At 39.6% G+C, this 18,859-nt stretch overlaps 1 protein-coding gene across 1 annotated transcript; it reads right to left on the reverse strand.

The window, feature by feature from the left end:
- Positions 1-1,600: 1,600 nt before the first annotated feature.
- LOC139939061 (membrane-associated transporter protein-like) lies at positions 1,601-17,910 on the reverse strand. The gene is made up of 5 exons (XM_071934779.1): positions 17,480-17,910; positions 16,722-16,803; positions 11,345-13,668; positions 5,081-5,256; positions 1,601-4,432 (listed from the first exon to the last, which is right to left on the reverse strand). The coding sequence occupies exons 3-5, from the start codon at positions 13,065-13,067 to the stop codon at positions 4,181-4,183; spliced, it is 2,151 nt and encodes a 716-aa protein (XP_071790880.1). The 5' UTR covers positions 13,068-13,668; positions 16,722-16,803; positions 17,480-17,910; the 3' UTR covers positions 1,601-4,180.
- Positions 17,911-18,859: the final 949 nt, after the last annotated feature.

Below are 18,859 nucleotides of genomic sequence, written 5' to 3' on the forward strand. Positions count from 1 at the left end.
CCATGTGAATAGAGCAATTCTTGCATGGTCAAACGTCTACATGAAAACTGTGTTTATTTTTTGTTTAATTCGGCTCAGTTTAGTGTTTTATAAAGTTTGGGAGTGTTGGGGGGGGGGGGGGGTGGGGGGAGAAAATACCGTCTGAAAAAGAATTGTGTTTTGTTTAATCTTCCTGAGGCCCTTGAATAGTGCAATTCCTTGCATAGTCAAACGTATAAATGAAAACTGTTTTTTTGTGGTTTAATTCGGCTCAGTTCAGTGTTTTATTAGTTAGTTGGGAGGGTTGGGCCCCATAGGGTCACCAACGATATGGACCGGGCGACGCAAGAGTTCAGGTATTATTAAGTTCACTTAAAATCTTCTACTATTAATGGGTGGGGTCAAAGAGGGGCCCTGTTGTTAAGGCTGATGGCTGTGATATGGGTCTCATAGGGAAGGGCACATTACTAAAATACCAGGTACCAGTATCCAATCAGCATAGTATTTTGTTTATATACGGCAGGGTTTTGATGAGAAGTGCACGGCACAATAATGGTTATTTCTCATATTTTGTGGACATTTAAATATTTGATTTTAGCTATCCGTCCTTGATGTATAGGTTGAACAATTTTAGACAGTTCAAACACCATGTAGAATGCACCGCAACAGTAAATCAAGAATCAAATCAAGTATCAAATATCCAACCAGAGCGGCTCTCAAAAAGGCTTCTTGGCGCAAATAGTTTATTGACACAAGTAAAATATGTTCACTTTAGATGTCATTATGCCGCACGACACCTCACAAATAATAACATTAACGTAAACTGCTGGTACCTTGCTGTTTTTTTTTAAAGCTATTTTTATCTCACAATATCATTCCGAATGCACTCATGATACATTGATTGTAATCCGATTAAATTTTATTACCTTACAAAACTAGGCAACAAATTGTAGCTTCATCTACCGGCTGGATATCTACCATCGTAGAGGGCGTTCGAGGAAAGTCAAGGCGTTTTGTAATCCAATCGACCAACTCGGAGTTTTCCAAAAGGCCGTTGTCAAAGGAATATTTGTCCCCGGACAGTTTTTCCCACGTGTTGGAAACTAACAAGATTCAGAAGAGGGCGCAAGAAGAAGTTTTGTACACAGCTCGCCATTAGAGAAACAAAATCTCCGGTGGACAGATCTCCTGCCACACCGGACTGTGCCATGGACTTCTGTCCGCCGTAGGTTTTTCAGGCAGTGGCCCTTTGAGACATGCGTCCCACAACCCCCCATCAACAGCTTTAAGATGATGAGGATGATTTTACTCTCACCTTGTAAAATACTGCACTTTCACGACACAACACGAGCACGTACCTTATACCACACCTTGGACAGAAGACGCCATTAAAAAAATGGTACCCAACGTTTTGAAATCCGCACCCCAAATGTACAAAGTTTGCCAATAAAATTAATTTGGCGCGAGGGATCCAGCTGGATCCAAGTATCTGACATATTTTATATGGACCTATACTACCAGTAGATCAAATGTTGACCTGCTCCCCCAAAAAATCGATTCCCCGGACCGCCCCTTCCGAAAAAAATAACTCACACAGACACTGAAGTGGGTTAATTACGCCATGTTTGTTTAATAAGGAACACGTGACTGTGGGAGTACACAATGAGTACAGATGAAGCGCTACATTGTCTGTTCAGAACTATAAAAGGTAATTAGTGCATACAGGGGACTTTCGGGACGCTTGGTGGCAGCAGACTCACCAGGTAAAATCTCGGTGTTCTCGGTTATGTACGCATGCTCAGAACTACGTGAACAATGGACATTTACCTGGTGCTGCCACCTAGCATTCCAATGTCTCTTACTGTATAGATTTCATAGCATTGTGTTTACTAGGAGCTCCTTGTAAGAATGGTTAATTGATGAAGATTGGTAAACAATAAACATTTAGTTTCTAAGTAAAACATTAATTTGTTGATTTAATTGTTTTCTTTTTTCAAATTTGAACGCATTTTCATTTAAAGGCTCTGGACACGTTTGGTAATTGTCAAAGACCAGTATTCTCGGATCACTTGGTGTATCCCACAATAAGCATAAAATATCAAACCTGTGAAAATTTGGATTCAACCGGTCATCGAAGTCACAAATAATAACACCCTCGTTGCACAATACTGGTGCCTTTTCAGATGCATTTATTTTTATAAAAAAAAGGCTTCAGCTTAAGTGTTTTTCTTTTGAAGTGAGAACTAACCTCTATCTTAAAGCTATGGTTACTACCAACAGCTCTCCAAAGCTCGTCCAGTGCCTTTAATGGTGTACAAAATTAATCTACTTTTCTAAGAATTCCATCTTTTCCCTTAGATTTGAAGCCATTTATTTTACATGCATTAAATGTTTATTTATTCGGAGGGATGGGTGGTTTTTAAACTGAGGGGTGGGTATACTATTAGGGACATTCTTTGTGACATGACTGCTTCGTAGAGTTGCTGGTCACCTGTTCCTCCATGCCACTCACTGGTTTGGTATTTTAATCTATTTTGTTTCTTTGTATCATAATTTATCGGTTTGTATATTGTTTATGCCAGGTGTAAAGCGTAACAAAACTAAACTGAAACTAATGAAAGTAGTTTGCGGGCAGCAACATTGAACGGATGTTAACCCTGTAGACCTTTATCATGCTGCCTCCATCTTGGTCGTGTTCCTTGTATCGAATATCAATAATGAATGCCAGTAACAATTTTGCAAATAGGAACCAGACTATTTTGTTCTTCCAGCCTCGGTTTGGTTACATTGATATCAATTGAAAAATTCAAGATGGCTGCCCATGATAAAGGTCTCTAATAATAGGACACAAACTGAGGTGTTAAGGCCTACTGCTCATAGCCAAGGTCATGAACAGTTGTGCGATGTTTTTTTAATCTCTAAGTACCCTGTTATTTATAAGAGATAATTATTACACATAACATTCGCATGGTGTTAGACAACGATGCAGTGTGAGTGGCGCAATATTATACACATTACATGCTAGAATAGCGTTGTCACCACTACAAGATTTCATTAATTTCTTCAAGGCCAGCGCAACACATGTATGTAACTATGATCCTCAAAATGTTTAAGTGTCACTAATCATCGAATGACGCTACGAAGCTTGCCTGATTTGGAACACTCCCCCCCCCCCCCCCCCGTTTTCGAAACTAAAGACTCTCTGCCTGAAGCACCATCCGAACGCACACATTTCAAAATAATTGACAGATCCTGAGCCCAAACCGAAACCATAGTTTCGAAAAGGCCACATACTCCTGGATGTTGGGGAAATGGTTTACAGATAACATCGGAATGAGCATCCCACACATACCAACACTACCGAAAAGTTATTTTCAAACAGGCGATCTTTTGAGATTCAAATAATTTGAAATACTTTTGTATAAATAGTGATTTGTAACCACTTCGCGAGTACATTTACTATCATGTGTGACCACAGTTTTTTTCGGGAAAAATACCTTCAAATACAATTTTAAGAATGACTTGAAATGACAAATTTTTGATATATTGCTTTTGTTACCATTATTATTCTAAATACAAATAATAATTTACTACCTCTAGAACATTAACAATGAAAATATAATTTTTATTTAATAAGTTTTTTGTTTTAAGTACAGCGTTATTAATATTAATACCATGGTGTAAAACTGGGACTATTACTCAACACAAATCGCTACTTTGAAAGCACTTGGCACAATATTATAGCGCTTCTTGACGGAATGTGTACTTTTTATGAGCTAGGTCTGGGAGGGCACATCTTTTTGATGACAGTTTTTCTTTACTTTTGCACTTCCCTGGACGGCCTGTGCTTGTTTTATTGTTTGTCTTAAAGAATTAAAAGAATAAAAAAATAAAAAAAAATTAAAAAAAATAAAGCAAGTTTTCGTGCAGAAAAACGTATTGCACAAGTTATTAATCGCGGGTTTGCAAGCAATGACCCCTTGCTTACGGTCAACAGCTTCATGAAATAAATATTCTGCTAAGGGACGCTCCGTAAGCAAAAAACGGCTGCTTACATGTTTTTATGAAATTGGCCCGAGGCCGCACGCTTTTACAACAAAAATAAGTTTGTAGCCTACAACGTTGGTTTTAACTACCAATCTTGCACCGTGGTATTACAAACAACTGCTCAATGTACCCTTGCACAGCTTTTGCAACTTTACTATAGGCCAGCATACGTCACTTGTGAGGCCGATATTGCGCCGAGGAAACTCAAAATGGCCGCCGCGACGACTATCACAACGTTGCTGTTGAACGCTTGCACCAGACTACCCATACACGACGACAGGGCGAGCTGTGCAATGAATACCATGCCTTGCACGAGAGCGATGTCGGTACCCAGACCTCTCACATGCGGTTTGCCAGTTTTGGCGTCTTCGGAACCAGGCTGGTAGCAAGTTGATTGGGAATCAAACTAAGTGTAAAAAGATAAAGAACAATAAAGTATTATGATGTATAAATCTATTTTAACTAATTCAATGTCAACAACTACAGCAACAGCAACAGCAGCAAGCAAGCAACATCCACAGGAACAGCATGAGCAGCAGCAACAGCAACAGCAACAGCAGGAGCAGCAGCAACAGCAACAGCAACATCAACACTTTAATTCAAAAAGTAAAATAAATGCAAAAATAATAATTGTTCAATGATTTCTTTCAACACAACATCCCTCCAGCTCTGAAATGGTAAGGCCCTCCGCCGTCCTCGGGTAAACAACTCCTTATAAGGGAATGCTGTGCGCGTCGCGCGTATCGCGTGATGTGGCACAACTGTCCCGGCCGTTGCTCTCGACCAATAGGAATGAAGAAACTGTCTTATAAGAACAGGTGCAAGCTCGCGTGTCACGCCCATGTTTCAACACTGTTTACTGGTCATAAACAAAGGTTTATACACACCCACGTGACGCGCTATCCACCAATAGGAATAGCGAAACTGTCTGAGGTATTTATGAATATTGGATATAGCACATTTCCGTAGGTTTGTACAGTGAATGTAAATAATTTATAGTATCCAAAGTCAACCTAGTTTTATTGTCGTCAAGATGCATAGGCTAAATGCTCACCATATTGCTGGAGTGGTAGTGTGCGAGTATGACGAAGGGCACGGTGAATAGTGTGGAATACTGGATACCAGCACACGCTGAGAATAGGAAGGCTGCCCACAGTGTCCTCACGTTGGCCAGTATCACCATACTCACGCAGTATACTAGATGGTTGGCTATGTACACCGGCTTGGCACCTAATAAAATCAGTATATAGGTATTGATGTGTACAGTCACAGTTTCACAACATGCAAGTTAATGATATCTACGTGCCATTGCTTAAAGGCAGTGGACACCTTTGGTATTTGTCACAGACCAGTATTCTCACTGAATCCCCACATTTTATGCATAAAATAACAAACCTGTCAAAAATTTTGCACAATCGGTCATCGAGTTTGCGAAACAATGATGAACGAAAATCACCCTTGTTGCGCAAATTTAAATGCTTTCAGATGGCTTAAAAAGGTGTCAGGCCTGAAGTATTTTATTACTTGAGTGAAAAATTTTCTCTTTTCACAGTAGCCGTTTCTCGAAATGTTTTTTTTTTTTACTACCAACAGTGTAAAGTCCTTTAAAGTGTTTACACTGGTTTGTGAAAAAAACATCATTTAAATTTTAAATTCCAAGGAGAGAGGAAAAAGAGGACCCCGTGTTGGAAGTGTTGAAATGGTACAATAACCTCAACAAACATGCGCCTTTTAATATAGACCATAGCGACTGCAATTCAAGCGACTTACAACAAATTCACATGACAAGGCGGCCGCAAACGGCTGCAACAAACCCACTTTTGCTCAAATAATGGGGTCAAAGAAAAGGTTTAAGACTGAAATGACACTTTACAATGACATCCATGTAAACATTGGAACTACAACTCATAAACGGATACATTAATTGATGTTTTGTTTTTATTTCCCTGTCTTTTTTATCTGAACATAGCGTTGTGACGCAACATGACTAGCATTGTTTTGGCGTATAGCTATGGTTGTAGAAATGAATGGTCTCTTATACTGGAATTGGTTTCAGGCAAAAGCTGCATATTGAAACTATTAAAGGCACTGGACACTATTGGTCATTGTCAAAGACCAGCCTCCACAGTTGGTGTATCTCCACATAAGCATAACATAACTAACCTGTGAAAATTTTAGCTCAATCGGTCATCGAACTTGCGAGACAACAATGAAAGAAAAAACACCCATGTCAGACGAAGTTGTGTGCGTTTAGATGGTTGATTTCGAGACCTCAAGTTCTAAATCTGAGGTCTCGAAATCAAACTCGTGAAAAATCACATCTTTCTCTAGAACTATATATGGCATTTCAGAGGGAGCCGTTTCTCACAATGTTTTATACCATCAACCTCTCCCCAATACTCGTCACCAAGTAAGGTTTTATGCAAATAATTATTTTGAGTAATTACCAATAGTGTCCACTGCCTTTAACCCAATAAAAATAATAATAATAATAATAAGACAAATAAATAGCTCATTATAAATCCAATGATCTATATACGCAGATGTTCTTAATCTGCTAATTAAAGTTCACGCTAATTTCTAGCGAGGTTTTATAAGCCTCTCTTCGGTAGCAAGGAACTAAAAAAATACAGAGCGTTGAAATTACTTTCACACGTATAACCCCGACGCGACGGGTAGTTGTGAACTCACGACTTCAACGGGTGTCGAGACGGCGGGCGTAGGTACGGCCTATTATTTACCGGATGGCCCAATATACGGAATATTAAGAGGTCTTCAATTTCTACATTATATTGGGCTCTGGTATTAATAAGAACATGTCTTGTGGAATACCAACATGTTTTCGCAGTGCAAAAAAAGTCGTTAATTGCAATATTATTTCTGTAATTACCAAAAGATCTTAAGAATTGCTGTATCCTAAAGGATTGCATTTACTAAGGGAATAAAAGGGTAGCGACGAGTTCTTTAACTCAAGTTTAAAGGATTCAGGTACTTTTTCAAAATGTCCACAGATTTACATTAAACTTACAGGGTTTGAAGAGAATAATAGTGGAAAGCTTCCCTTCAAATGTTACTAACTGAGGCTGTGTAGTTTTGGAGAAATGAGTAAAACAAGTCACAAAACAATGTTCGTCTCAGGAGGTCTGTTGCCGAACGTACACGACCGGGACGCACGAAAACCTAAAAATACCGTCTTTGAGGGTGCAGTAGGCCGAGTCTTAGGAATAGCTAAGTGCTCATTTCAACAGACATCCTACGATAAAAATAATCAAAATTTGGCCAAACACAGTATGCCACTATGTGCCCATAATTGGCCCGTTACTGGCCAGATTGTTTAGTGTGTAATTAATACGTTAATTAATTAACCTACTACTAATTGCATCCTTAAAAATAATTATACATGTGATTCTACTTCTCAGTAAAACACAATGCTGTGCACCGAGATAATTATAATACATAAGTCAACTTCCGTTGAAGTTGTACTCATGGTTGTGATATTGATTATCAGTTATTCCAAATTATTACATTAGTGCAATCAATATTTATAAAAAAAGGCTCATCAAATAATATCTAAAATCTACAGCAAAATAAATCCCAAAATATCACATTACTTTGGTCAGTTTAAAAAAAAGTTCACAACCGGTTCAACGCCGGCCCAATTGTGCGCCGTTACAAAATCAGTATTGGCCCAGAAAAGGTGTTTATACCATTTTTGCCAAAATGGTGTGCCGCTTCGAAACCAGTATTGGCCCACCAAAAGTTTTCTATACCATTTTGTCAGAATGGCGTGGCGCTAAAAAAACCAAAACAGTATTGGCCCAGAAAATATTTCCAATAGTGCAGCTACAAAACCAGTATTGTCACAATAGAGGTCTTATACCAGTAAAACTTTAATTATTATCAGACGAAAATTCAACCAGAGTTTTATTTAACTCTTCAGTTTTGATTAATAAAATAAAAATGCAAAAAGTAGGGCCTATATCAAATAATTAAATTTAACTGAAATTACTTTGCAATAAAAAAAGTCCATTACAATAATTTTTCATGATATAAAATAAGGGAAAACACATTAAAAAATACAGTAGTTATGAATACAATAAACACCAATAAAATAATAAAGGAAGTATACACTTTAGCACAAAATAAAAATACGTTAATAGTGTCCGGTTTCTCAAAATGCCGGTACCATCAGGTTCAATAATTTGCATGTAATTCCTTTATAAATATTAAGTCGGTTTAGTAATTAGAAAATATTTTCTTTACCATTTTGCCAAAACCAGTATTGGCATGATTGGCCCAGAAAATGTTTTCTGTGATGCCATTTTGCCAAAATGGCCTGCAGCTACAAAACCAGTGTTTGTCAAATGGAGGTTTTCTACCATATTACCAAAATGGCGTGCAGCTACAAAACCAGTATTGGCCTAGTGCAAGTTTTCTACCATTTATTTTTGCCAAAATGGTGCACCGCTACAACACCAGTATTGGCTTAAGAAAGGTTTTCTACCATTTGCCAAAATGGTGTGCTGCTACCAAGTATTTGCCAAATAATAGGTTTTCTACCATTTTGCCAAAGTGATGCACCGCTACAAAACCAGTAATGGCTTAAAAGCCGTGATAAAGTAAGAAACTGTGTAAAACTGTCCGTTTCCGACGTGCTTGAGCTCTGTACGTCCGTGTGTTGAATTGTTATGACTGAGATGAGACGACTATTTCAAACAGTTTCCGGATTCGTTCGTGCGCGTGTAGTCTTGGTGCAAGACGTTCTCGTTTTTCTTGCACACATAGCGCGGCTAACTCACGCATCGCCCGTAACAAGAAACGTCTCGCACCAAGACTAGCGGTTATAAACAGAGTTCCAGATGCCCGCTAAGGTCACACAATAGCCGAATACATGAGTTTGGAGCCAGGGAGAATCGAAAACTTGTCACACACACCGATTCTTAATGCTGCAAACACCCTCTTTTGACCATCTCCCAAAAATAGATTATTTTTAATTTCCAGAAGGTCAAACGTAAAAGAATCGATGAAAGTTGGAAACAACATCACAGATTGTGAAGTTCAAAGAACCGATTCTTTCAAATTTCAGAAGTATTATAGATGTTAAATTTGCATCGGGGATAAAGAATATTAATTTTTGGTTTTTACCCATACACCGATGTGTGTTAGCACTGTATACTCAGTACTTTCCCGAGTCCTGTGAAAAAACATCACAGGCATGTTACTCGGGTGGGATTCGAACCCACGACCCTTGCAATTCTAGAGCAGTGTCTTACCAACTAGACTACCGAGGTTGCCCGGTAGCTAGAGGCAGTTAAAAAAAATTAAAAACATCACGGAATGTATTAAAAGCACTGGTCATCCTTTAATAATTGTCAAAGACCAGTAATATTACTCGGTGTATCCAAACATAACAAACCTGTGAACATTTGGGATCAATTGGTCATCGAAGTTGCAAGAAAATAATGACAGAAAAAAACCCACCCGGCTTGCACAACTTTGTGTTTTTTTTAGATTCAGAATAAAATACTTAAGCTGAAGTCTTTTATTATTTGAGTGAGAAATTACCCCATTCTCAAAAACAACGTTACTTCAGAGAGAGAGCCGTCTCTCACAATGTTTTATACTACCAACAGCTCTCCATTGCTCTATACGAAGTATAGTTGTTGATAATAATTATTTTAAACAAATACCAAAAGTGTCCTTGAGAGCTTTTAAGTCAGATCTCTGAAAAGTCTTTCCAATTCCGTGGAGCAGACATTTTTTGTTCGTGTTCAAAATTTCTTCAGAAGAAGGAAATCTCCGTGGGCGTCTGAGCTTTATTGGGATTGATTCGTGCATTGAATTGGTAACAGTGCAGCTATCCCGTGAGGCGAGGTGTGATTTTGAAGCAGGTGGTTTTCTTTTCTGATGACGGGGCTTTGCATTGATTTGTGCCGTCGGGGGGGGGGGGGGAGGGGGGACGTTTGTGAGGTGACTTCGTTAATTACAAACAGTATCTCTTTTATCCAGAGAAAAAAAGACTGGCAATTTGACTCGAAGTGGTTTGGCTCGATGAATCATTTTCAATTTCTGCTAAATTCAAATCTTGTTTAACCTTGAAAGTAATTTTCTTTAAAGAACAAATAATTTGTTTTTTTCATTTACATAAACCGACGGCGAACTGACATCGATATTAAGAAGGAAAAGAGATTTTAAGATGAGAAACCAACTGAAAAAAAATGCAAAACAATAAACAATAAAAAATAATGACGTACAGTTTAGCATGAAAAAATATAGATAAATAAAACCAAAATGTAAATAAAATATAAATAAGTAAAACTTCACTTAAAAAATAAATAAAAAATGCAATGCAATGTGCAAATGAAACAAATAAATATAGAAGTCTTATAAATTCTTTGTTTGATTATTAAAGCAACGGACGGCCCTCTTCTGCAACCCCGTCGACCCTTAGTCTCGGATAATGTTTTTTCTTCTTACAATTTACAATTAGGATTATACGGAGCGTCGGCTTTCGTGAATAATTTGTAGGGCCCTCAAATTATTATATTATACTGGACATAATTTGAAAGCCAAAATGAAAGAGGTGCAGAGCAAAAATTTTTCCATTTTTTGTCACCTGGGGTTGTTGACTTCCAACTTGAAGTATGCCTATTTTTGATGACCTCGGTCCTGAAAACGGCCTTATTATTTGCCGAACGAAAGGTGTGGGCCATTTTATTTTCAAGATTACTGATCAGAAGTTTGAATTACGCTATTAAAAAGGGGTGGGGTGGAGGGGGAGGGGGTGGTATTTTGAGAAAGAACAATTCGACGGGTCTTGGGAAAACCTTTGCTACTAGTTGAGCCGAGGATAACAGTTTAGAGGTCAATGGGAAATGTTCTCTTTACTGTAAGGACTCAGCACGGCACCAAAACTGGTCTATACTTTTGCTTTCTCTCCGCGCTGATATGGCATGTCTTATTGTTTTTGAGTTTTATTAAGGGGTTCATGCAATTCCTGTTCATGCTTCCAGTTGTTTTTATATATTTTGGTATATATATTCATCGTCATCTCCATTCTCTGAATATATCATGGGGGACGTAGAGCCGCCCAACCTCTGCGTTCTGAAGCGGATTGCCACAGCTGCCGTGTTTATCGCGTACTTGTTTAACTTCTTTTAATCTGTAAAGCGCCTCGAGTGGTTATTTTAGGCGATTTTTGCGCTTTCTATTTTTTTTTTATTATATATAATATGTATATATTTGTATTATCATTATTAGTATAATTTCACATGGATTCACACCAATCAAACAGTTAAGGGTAAAACTGTGTACTTACCTACTTTCGCAATGACCTTATCAACGTTATATGAGCAAATAGAGCAGCTGATGGAGTACATAGCCATGGCCCAAGAGCCCATCCGTACCCCCTCAGAATAGCGGTGCCTCTCCACGGTACCAGGGGCTGCAAGTGGGCTACCACCGTATATAGCCTGCCCAACGAAGTCCGTGAAGTACAGGGAGTAACACAGGAGCGACATCCAGCCCAAGAGGTGAGTAATGCAGAGGACTCGGAGGCACCGAGGCATGAAGATGATAGACATGAGGTACGTGCCCATGGTGATTACAGGAGGCTCGCCAAAGAGGTCACCTATAGCCTCATCGTGTACCTCTGTACTATCAGCCTCAATAGCCTCATACTCGCCGGTTGAAACACTGCCGTTTCCAACGTGGTGAGGCTCGGAGGTCAGGGTGTCCTCGTCCTTGTCGCTGTCAACGAGGGTGGTTATAATTTCTGGATTCTGTGCGTGCGATCCGTAGCTCTTCATCTTTTGACTGATTACGTCCATCTCCATCTTATCTGAATCTTTGTATGGATGGTCGTCAGTGTCATCATCCATAGTGGTGTAATTACCCTCATCCTTGCGGTTCTTGAGTTTACGCTTCTTCTCGTAAGGGTAGAGTTCATAGAGTGTCTTCTCCCGTTCAGCTGTGATGGTCAGAATCACAGCCGTGATGAAAATGCATAGGACGATTCCGAACACCACTCTGACCTGTAGACTGACCGGGTCATCGTCCGCCGTCGGACCCCAGGGGATGCCGCCGATTGTGTAGCCGACGGCGCCACCCAGCCCGGCCATGAAGCTGAAGGTGGCCAGTCCCTTGGCGTGGTCAGCCGGGTCAGTCACATCAATCAGGTATGCCCGGGCCGGAGATTGGGCGGCATCGCAGTTGAAATCGAGCATCATTACGCCGACGATCGTCAACGCCATCCCACAGGCCCGGACGCTCGGCGTGACCGAGCTTCGGTAAACTGCATCTGTTGTTGAAGAAGTGGTAGGAAACTCCGTAGAATTATCACTGTGTGGCTCTTGGCTGCTAATGCTGGCACTTTCAGACACATTGTACGCGTGGTTTGGCGAAAGTAAATCCTCTAAAGTTTCAATCAGTTTATCACGGATCGGTATACCCGTTGTTGCATGTAGGGTTTTACCCGTTGTTGCATGTAGGGTTTTACCCTCCTCCGTTGTTGTGTTTACGACCATGCTTGTTGGATCAACTTCACTTAAACTGTTCGTAACAGGGAAACTTGAGCGATATGCGGTAACGCCGCATACATTTCCCATAGGCCATCCGTACGGGACGAGCAGGAGACCGAGCGCAGCCCCAATAGCGAGGAGTATGATGAACGGCCGCCGCCTGCCCAGGCTGGACTTACATCGGTCACTCGCTGAGCCGAGCAGGGGCATGAGGAACAGTCCCACGATGGGGCTCAGACACCAAATCAGGGTCATGAATTTGGGTGGGATGCCGATGCGCAGTAGCACCGGGCTCACGAAGGCGGTCTCCGCGGCGTAGCAGAACTCGATGCCGCACACCGCGCCGCTGAGACGGGCGAGGCGTAGCCGTGACTTGAGCTGTGCAGCCACGGCCTGGCGTTCCTCTTCGGGGATGATGGGCTCAAGGTCATCACGAATCCTCCTTGGGATACAGTCCGTGACGAGTGACTTTGTCCTGGTCCAGAATTGAGTACAGGCCGAATTGATTCTACCTGAAACCATGTTTGCCAATCAAAAGTGCAAGCTGGCTAGAATTGAAAGTGTTCAAATCGAAAAGTCAACAGCGAATAGCGACGTCTGTATTCCTTCTCACAAACTCCTTCTAGATGAATTGTGCGGCGGTATCAAGTCTACTACTACTATAGTTATTTGCTGCGATCGCGTGCAGGTCTAATTGTTTCTCATCAAAGACTATGTTCTGCTCGGAAACAACACCATACACCCATGACAAAATGAGACAATGTACAAGGTCTGTCACATCACACCCAACGCTCATCATTCCAGTCTCCACATGATGAGAAACCCTCGCGTCACTATATCGAATTTAATTTTTACATGAATATTCATGATGTAATTTGAATAGTCGCATGCGTGTGATAACACCGGCTTCGCTTTTAATTTAGATTGAGTTTGGATTGGGGGGGGGGGGTGTACAATTGCGTCATGAAGCCGGTAGCTCATCACTTCAACCACCTGCCTCCATTTCCGTTCATCAATGCATGCCCGTGATTAAATCCTTCTCTCTTGCACACTCCCATTGGAGTATCCGCAAGCAATGCCATCCTCTCATGTAACATCCTCATCCCCTCTTCGAGGAACAAATCTAGGAGGGGTGAAAAGATAGAATGGGTTTAAAAAAAATCAAATAAAAATAACCAGGTGGTCTTTAGTTAGTTTCAACGTTGGTACAGAATCCGTGACTAACGGGTATGCCCAGTGTACCAGTGTATATGCCATTGTGTATGCGAGACTATTTTTACATGGTCCATCATACGTATTCCATTGCACAGAGATGCAATTCACATTGTCATTGTGCCTAGGACACCATTTGCAATAAACGTTTAAAAGAAAGGACGGTTAAAAAAATAAAAAATCAAATTGCCCGTTACCAGTTATAAACTACTTTAATGTGTGTGTGCAAGACTATTTTTACAGAGTCCACCGTACATATTTCATTGCAGAGATGCAAATCACACTGTCTTTACAAAGGCCATGGACACCATTGGCAATTGCTTTTAAAGGAAATAACGGGTTTAAAAAAAATCAAATCAAAAGAACCAGGTGTTCGTCGTTGGCTTGCACGATGAGGCAGAATCTGTGACCAACGGGTTTGCCCGTTACCGGTTATATAAAGCCATTTTATTGTGTGTATGCGAGACTATTTATAAATGGTCCATCACACATATTCCATTGCAGAGATGCAAATCACATGGTCTTACAAGCCATTTACACCATTCGCAATAACGTTTAAAAGAAAGGACGGTTAAAAAAAAAAAATCAAATACAAAATAACCAGGTGTCTGTCTATAATAGATATAGATGTTAAATTTGCATCGGGGATAAAGAATATTAATTGTGGTTTTTACCCATACACCGATGTGTGTTAGCACTGTATACTCAGTACTTTCCCGAGTCCTGTGAAAAAAATATCACAGGCATGTTACTCGGGTGGGATTCGCACCCACGACCCTTGCAATTCTAGAGCAGTGTCTTACCAACTAGACTACCGAGGTTGCCCGGTAGCTAGAGGCAGTTCGAATCCAGGTGTCTGTCGTTTGTTTCAAAGATGATATAGAATATGCTGTGTTGCCGCTCGAGCCCAACGGGTATCCTCATTACCAGTTACAAGAAATTTGATTATGTGTATGCGAGACTATTTCCAGAGAGTCCATCATATAATTACTATTCTTTTGCCAAGATGCAAACCATAATTGTCTTTAGAGGCCCTGGACACTTTTATTGGCAATTACTCAAAATGATTGTTAGAACACAAGCAATGGAGAGCTATTAATAATGTAAAACATTTTAAAGGAACGGCCCCCTCTGAAGTATCGTAGCTTGTAAGGAAGAAGTAATTTCTTAATTAAACCAATTAAAGTCACCTGGAAATATATATATTTTTCTTTCAAACATAAGAGTATATGCTTACGAACAATAAAACAATTGTTTTAGTAATTGTTTGTCACGATTTATATGTTTAAAAAATATATAAAGTTGTTTGGGGGGCTGACTCCGCCTACCCTTTTTGTGACGTCAATCGAGGCAGACTTTGCCTGCAATGCGTATAGTAAACACACGTGCAAAGTACATGTACGTCCAAGTCGTGAGTTGGTACGTTTCAAAAGTGTTTTTCTGCATTCAGCAGCAATACACCTGGTCGGCATTGCCGGAAAAAAACACCTTTTTTTGAAACGTACAAACTCACCACTTGGTCCGTACATGTACTTTGCAATTGTGTTTACTCTACGCATTACAGGCAAAGTCTGCCTCGATTTACATCACGAACAGCGCCCTCTCGGGTCAGGGTCTACTCTTAAATTTGTAAATAACATAAGAACTGATTTTTTAAAACCTTAGTTAACTGTTTATTTACATTCCACTCATCAAAACACATATATTAGTGGCAAAAGCTTTATTTTGAAAAAATACCACTTCCAGGTGACTTTAAAAGGCTTCTGTTCTGAATTAAGTAATTTGGGGGCATCTAATTCATGCACACAATGTGTGCATTATGGGTGTTTTTTCTGTCATTATTCTCTTGCAGACTGACTGGTCTTGAGAAGACTGGTCTTTGACAATTACCAATAGTGTCCAGTGTTTAAAAATCATCTCAGTGTGAGTTCTGGTCCACGTGGTGTCTTATTAATTGAGCACCAAAATAATGTGAAAACGAGTCCATGAGTCCAGGGGTCGATTTCACAAAGGGTTAGGACTAGTCCTAACTTAGGACTAGTCCTAACTTAGGACTAGTCCTATAGGAGATATACAAATTGCATGGATAGTCCTAAGTTAGGACGAGTAACTGGTCCTAACTCGAGATAAGATTAGTCCTATTAACTCTATGTGAAACCCACCCCAGTTTGTTTTTCATACCGATAAACTTACGGTTTTGTAACTCAGATATACTATTATACACATATTGACTGGCAACGAGGTTACTAGTATACGTCTATTCCCACGAGGGACTTTGAGTGACCAGAAGAGCGACCTATTTCCCGAGGCCGAAGGCCGAGGGAAGCAGGCCCCTCTTCTGGTCACTCACAGGCCCGAGGGGGAATAGACGTACACTAGTTACCGAATTATGCCAGTCAATATGTGTTTTATAACACAGGTCGGTCTTAAAATGTCAATTAAGAACAGAAAAAGGAATTGTGTAGTTTGTTCACGGTTCAAGTCAAGAGAGGGCGCTGTTACCGCGGGCACTATTTGCAAAGACTAGTGCCCGCTCTGGTACTATTCCCGCAAAACACTAGCCTATATTAGTTCATCCCACGTGACCGTGTTTCAGCCAACCAGAATACAGAAAAAGCAAGAGGTGTGTTATAATGCTTAATAATCTATGTTAAGCCCGGTTCATATTTCCTGCGAATATGAAGCGAATCTTAATTGTTGTTTTCGTAGTGAATGTTTCAGGAGTTAAGCACAAGTAAGTGAACTGAATTCTCGTTGCGATTTTGTGACGTCAACATTGGTATCGCAATCGCATTCGCATGACGTTATGAACCTGCATTTTCACTCAGGAATTACTTATCTGTGTTACTCAGAATTTTTGTGCATGACTAATGTACAATGACAATAATGAATGTAATAGTGTTTTAATATGGGTAACTGATGGGCGTTGTATTATGGACTGATCTAACATGTGAAATGTCTCACCTTGTTTCCTGACGTGCATAAATCGATGTGCTTCATTTCCGTCTTCGGATGATTCTGTCACTTGATGATTCTCAGTCAATTCCTGAAGGACATATATATCCACAAGAGGAATAAAGGACAAACAACATTAATTTGTGTACCACGCTTAAATGCAGTGGACACTATTGTTAATTACTCAAAATACTTGTTAGCATAAAAACATTACTTGGTAACGAGCAAGGGGAGCTGTTGATACACTTAGTGAGAAACGGCTCCCTCTGAATTAACGTAGTTTTTTAGAAAGAGGTAATTTCTCACTCAAAAAGACTTTAGGCCTGATAATGGCCAATGTATTTTTTAGGCATCTTAAAGCACACACATTCGTGCATCAAGGGTGATCAATTGAGACCAAATTTGCACAGGTTTGTTATTAATGCACATGTTGGGATACACAAGTTATAATGCTGTGGTCTTTGACATTAGTGGCCAGTGCCTTTTAGAAAACGAATACAACCTTTGAAATGAAATTTTCAAAGGTTTATGATCAAACGGATCCAAAAAACCAAAGGGTATGTTTTTCTTTTAACATGGGTGGTTTGAATTTTAAGAACAAATTATCTGGAATAAGAAAATATGTCAGCGTATAGATTTTATCGTATAGATTTTATACCCTTTGATTTGCACTGCGCTTGGTATATCAAATATTTAGAACAATGTGGAAACATAATTGGGGGATAACTCTTATCCAATGATTTAAAATCAGTTAAAGAAATGTTTACCTTTTCTAGGTGTGTGGACGGTAATCATGAGAAGTCTTCACATGAACAAGTTTGAGGAGTGTACCTCTTGTTGCTCTCAGCAAACGTTAAGTTCTTGTAGTTGCACCTTTTCAGCGGCCAAAATCATGTGCAGTCATCACATGTAAGATGGACAATTTTGAGGTCTACCCCTTGTTGCATGCAGCAAACGTAGTTCTTGTTGTTGCACGTTGGCCAGCAGCCATGTAAATTTTTGAATGGAATCAACGTTCTCACTTGAGTAGATGATCACTCAAGCGAGCCAGGCATAATTAATCAACTATTTCTAAGTGATTTAGTCCACCTTTGAAGATGTTGACATCCTTTGAAACAATGTTGGAGTAGCTCTTATACACAAATGCGATACTACGCTTGGCAATACCAGTGTACTATAAAGGCCTAATGGTTTGATGGCGAATACAAGCATTATGTTTGCAACACAACCGACTAAGGATTGGAGTTAGGCCCCAAAACGAGCTACGCATAGGCTCCAATAGCCGTTTCTTTGTTTGTTTGCTTTAAAAGGATAAAGTTCAAGTACCAACCATTGCTGTTTAGTGTGGTTTTTGTTTTGTGCTAGGCGACAGCGTAGAGAGACTAGGCTTCATTAACGCACACTGCAGCCCTATTTTGGGTAAAATGATTCAACTAAAAAAAATAAAAAAATCTCAAGGGGTTTTATGTTTGATCGACTGGCTTTTACAATTTACATTATGAGATATAATTTGTTGTGTTTTTTATTGAGAAAGCTATGACTGATTAATTTGGTCAAGTGGTGTAAGTCAGAATTACCCCCCTTTAATTTTTTATTTTTTTCAACAAAATGTAAGTGTGACATAGGCCTACAGCATCGTTGTATAATTAGAATCAAAAACGTTGAGTTTTACAGGCAAACAAACAAAGTAAATCTTCGTAAACAACTCATCGGGCGACGATGAGATAATTATTCAGAATCAGAAAGAGCAACCTCATTTTGAAGGGTCTATGTCATTTTGTAGGACAAAAACACAATTTCCACAGATTTACATTCAACTAACGTTAAATGAAGATAATGATAGTAGAAAGCTTCCCAGAAAATATTACTTGCTGAGGTGCTGTAGTTTTTTAGAAATTAGTAAAACAATATTCATGAAAATAATTTTCGTCTAAGTGATCATAAGACGAAAATTATTTTAGCAGTATTTTCATGACTATGTTTTACTCATTTCTCAAAAACTACAGTACCCATTCAACTAATATTTTAAGGTACGCTTTCTGCTATCGTTATCTTGTGGGCATTGTGTTTTGTGTTACAAAAAGTACCCCAATCTTGTAATGGGAAACGGCTTTATATCTCAACAAAAACAAGCGAAAACTAAAACG

Source organism: Asterias amurensis, chromosome 6 (genome assembly GCF_032118995.1).
Source record: "Asterias amurensis chromosome 6, ASM3211899v1".
Lineage (NCBI taxonomy): Eukaryota > Metazoa > Echinodermata > Asteroidea > Forcipulatida > Asteriidae > Asterias > Asterias amurensis.

Excerpts from the sequence above, each read along its gene's own strand:
- LOC139939061 (XM_071934779.1), bottom strand. The coding sequence starts at position 13,067 with ATGGTTTCAGGTAGAATCAATTCGGCCTGTACTCAATTCTGGACCAGG. Across the intron at positions 5,257-11,344 it reads TAAGGTCATTGCGAAAGTAG|GTGCCAAGCCGGTGTACATA; the intron begins GTAAGTACACAG and ends TGATTTTATTAG. Across the intron at positions 4,433-5,080 it reads ACTACCACTCCAGCAATATG|TTTGATTCCCAATCAACTTG; the intron begins GTGAGCATTTAG and ends TTTTACACTTAG.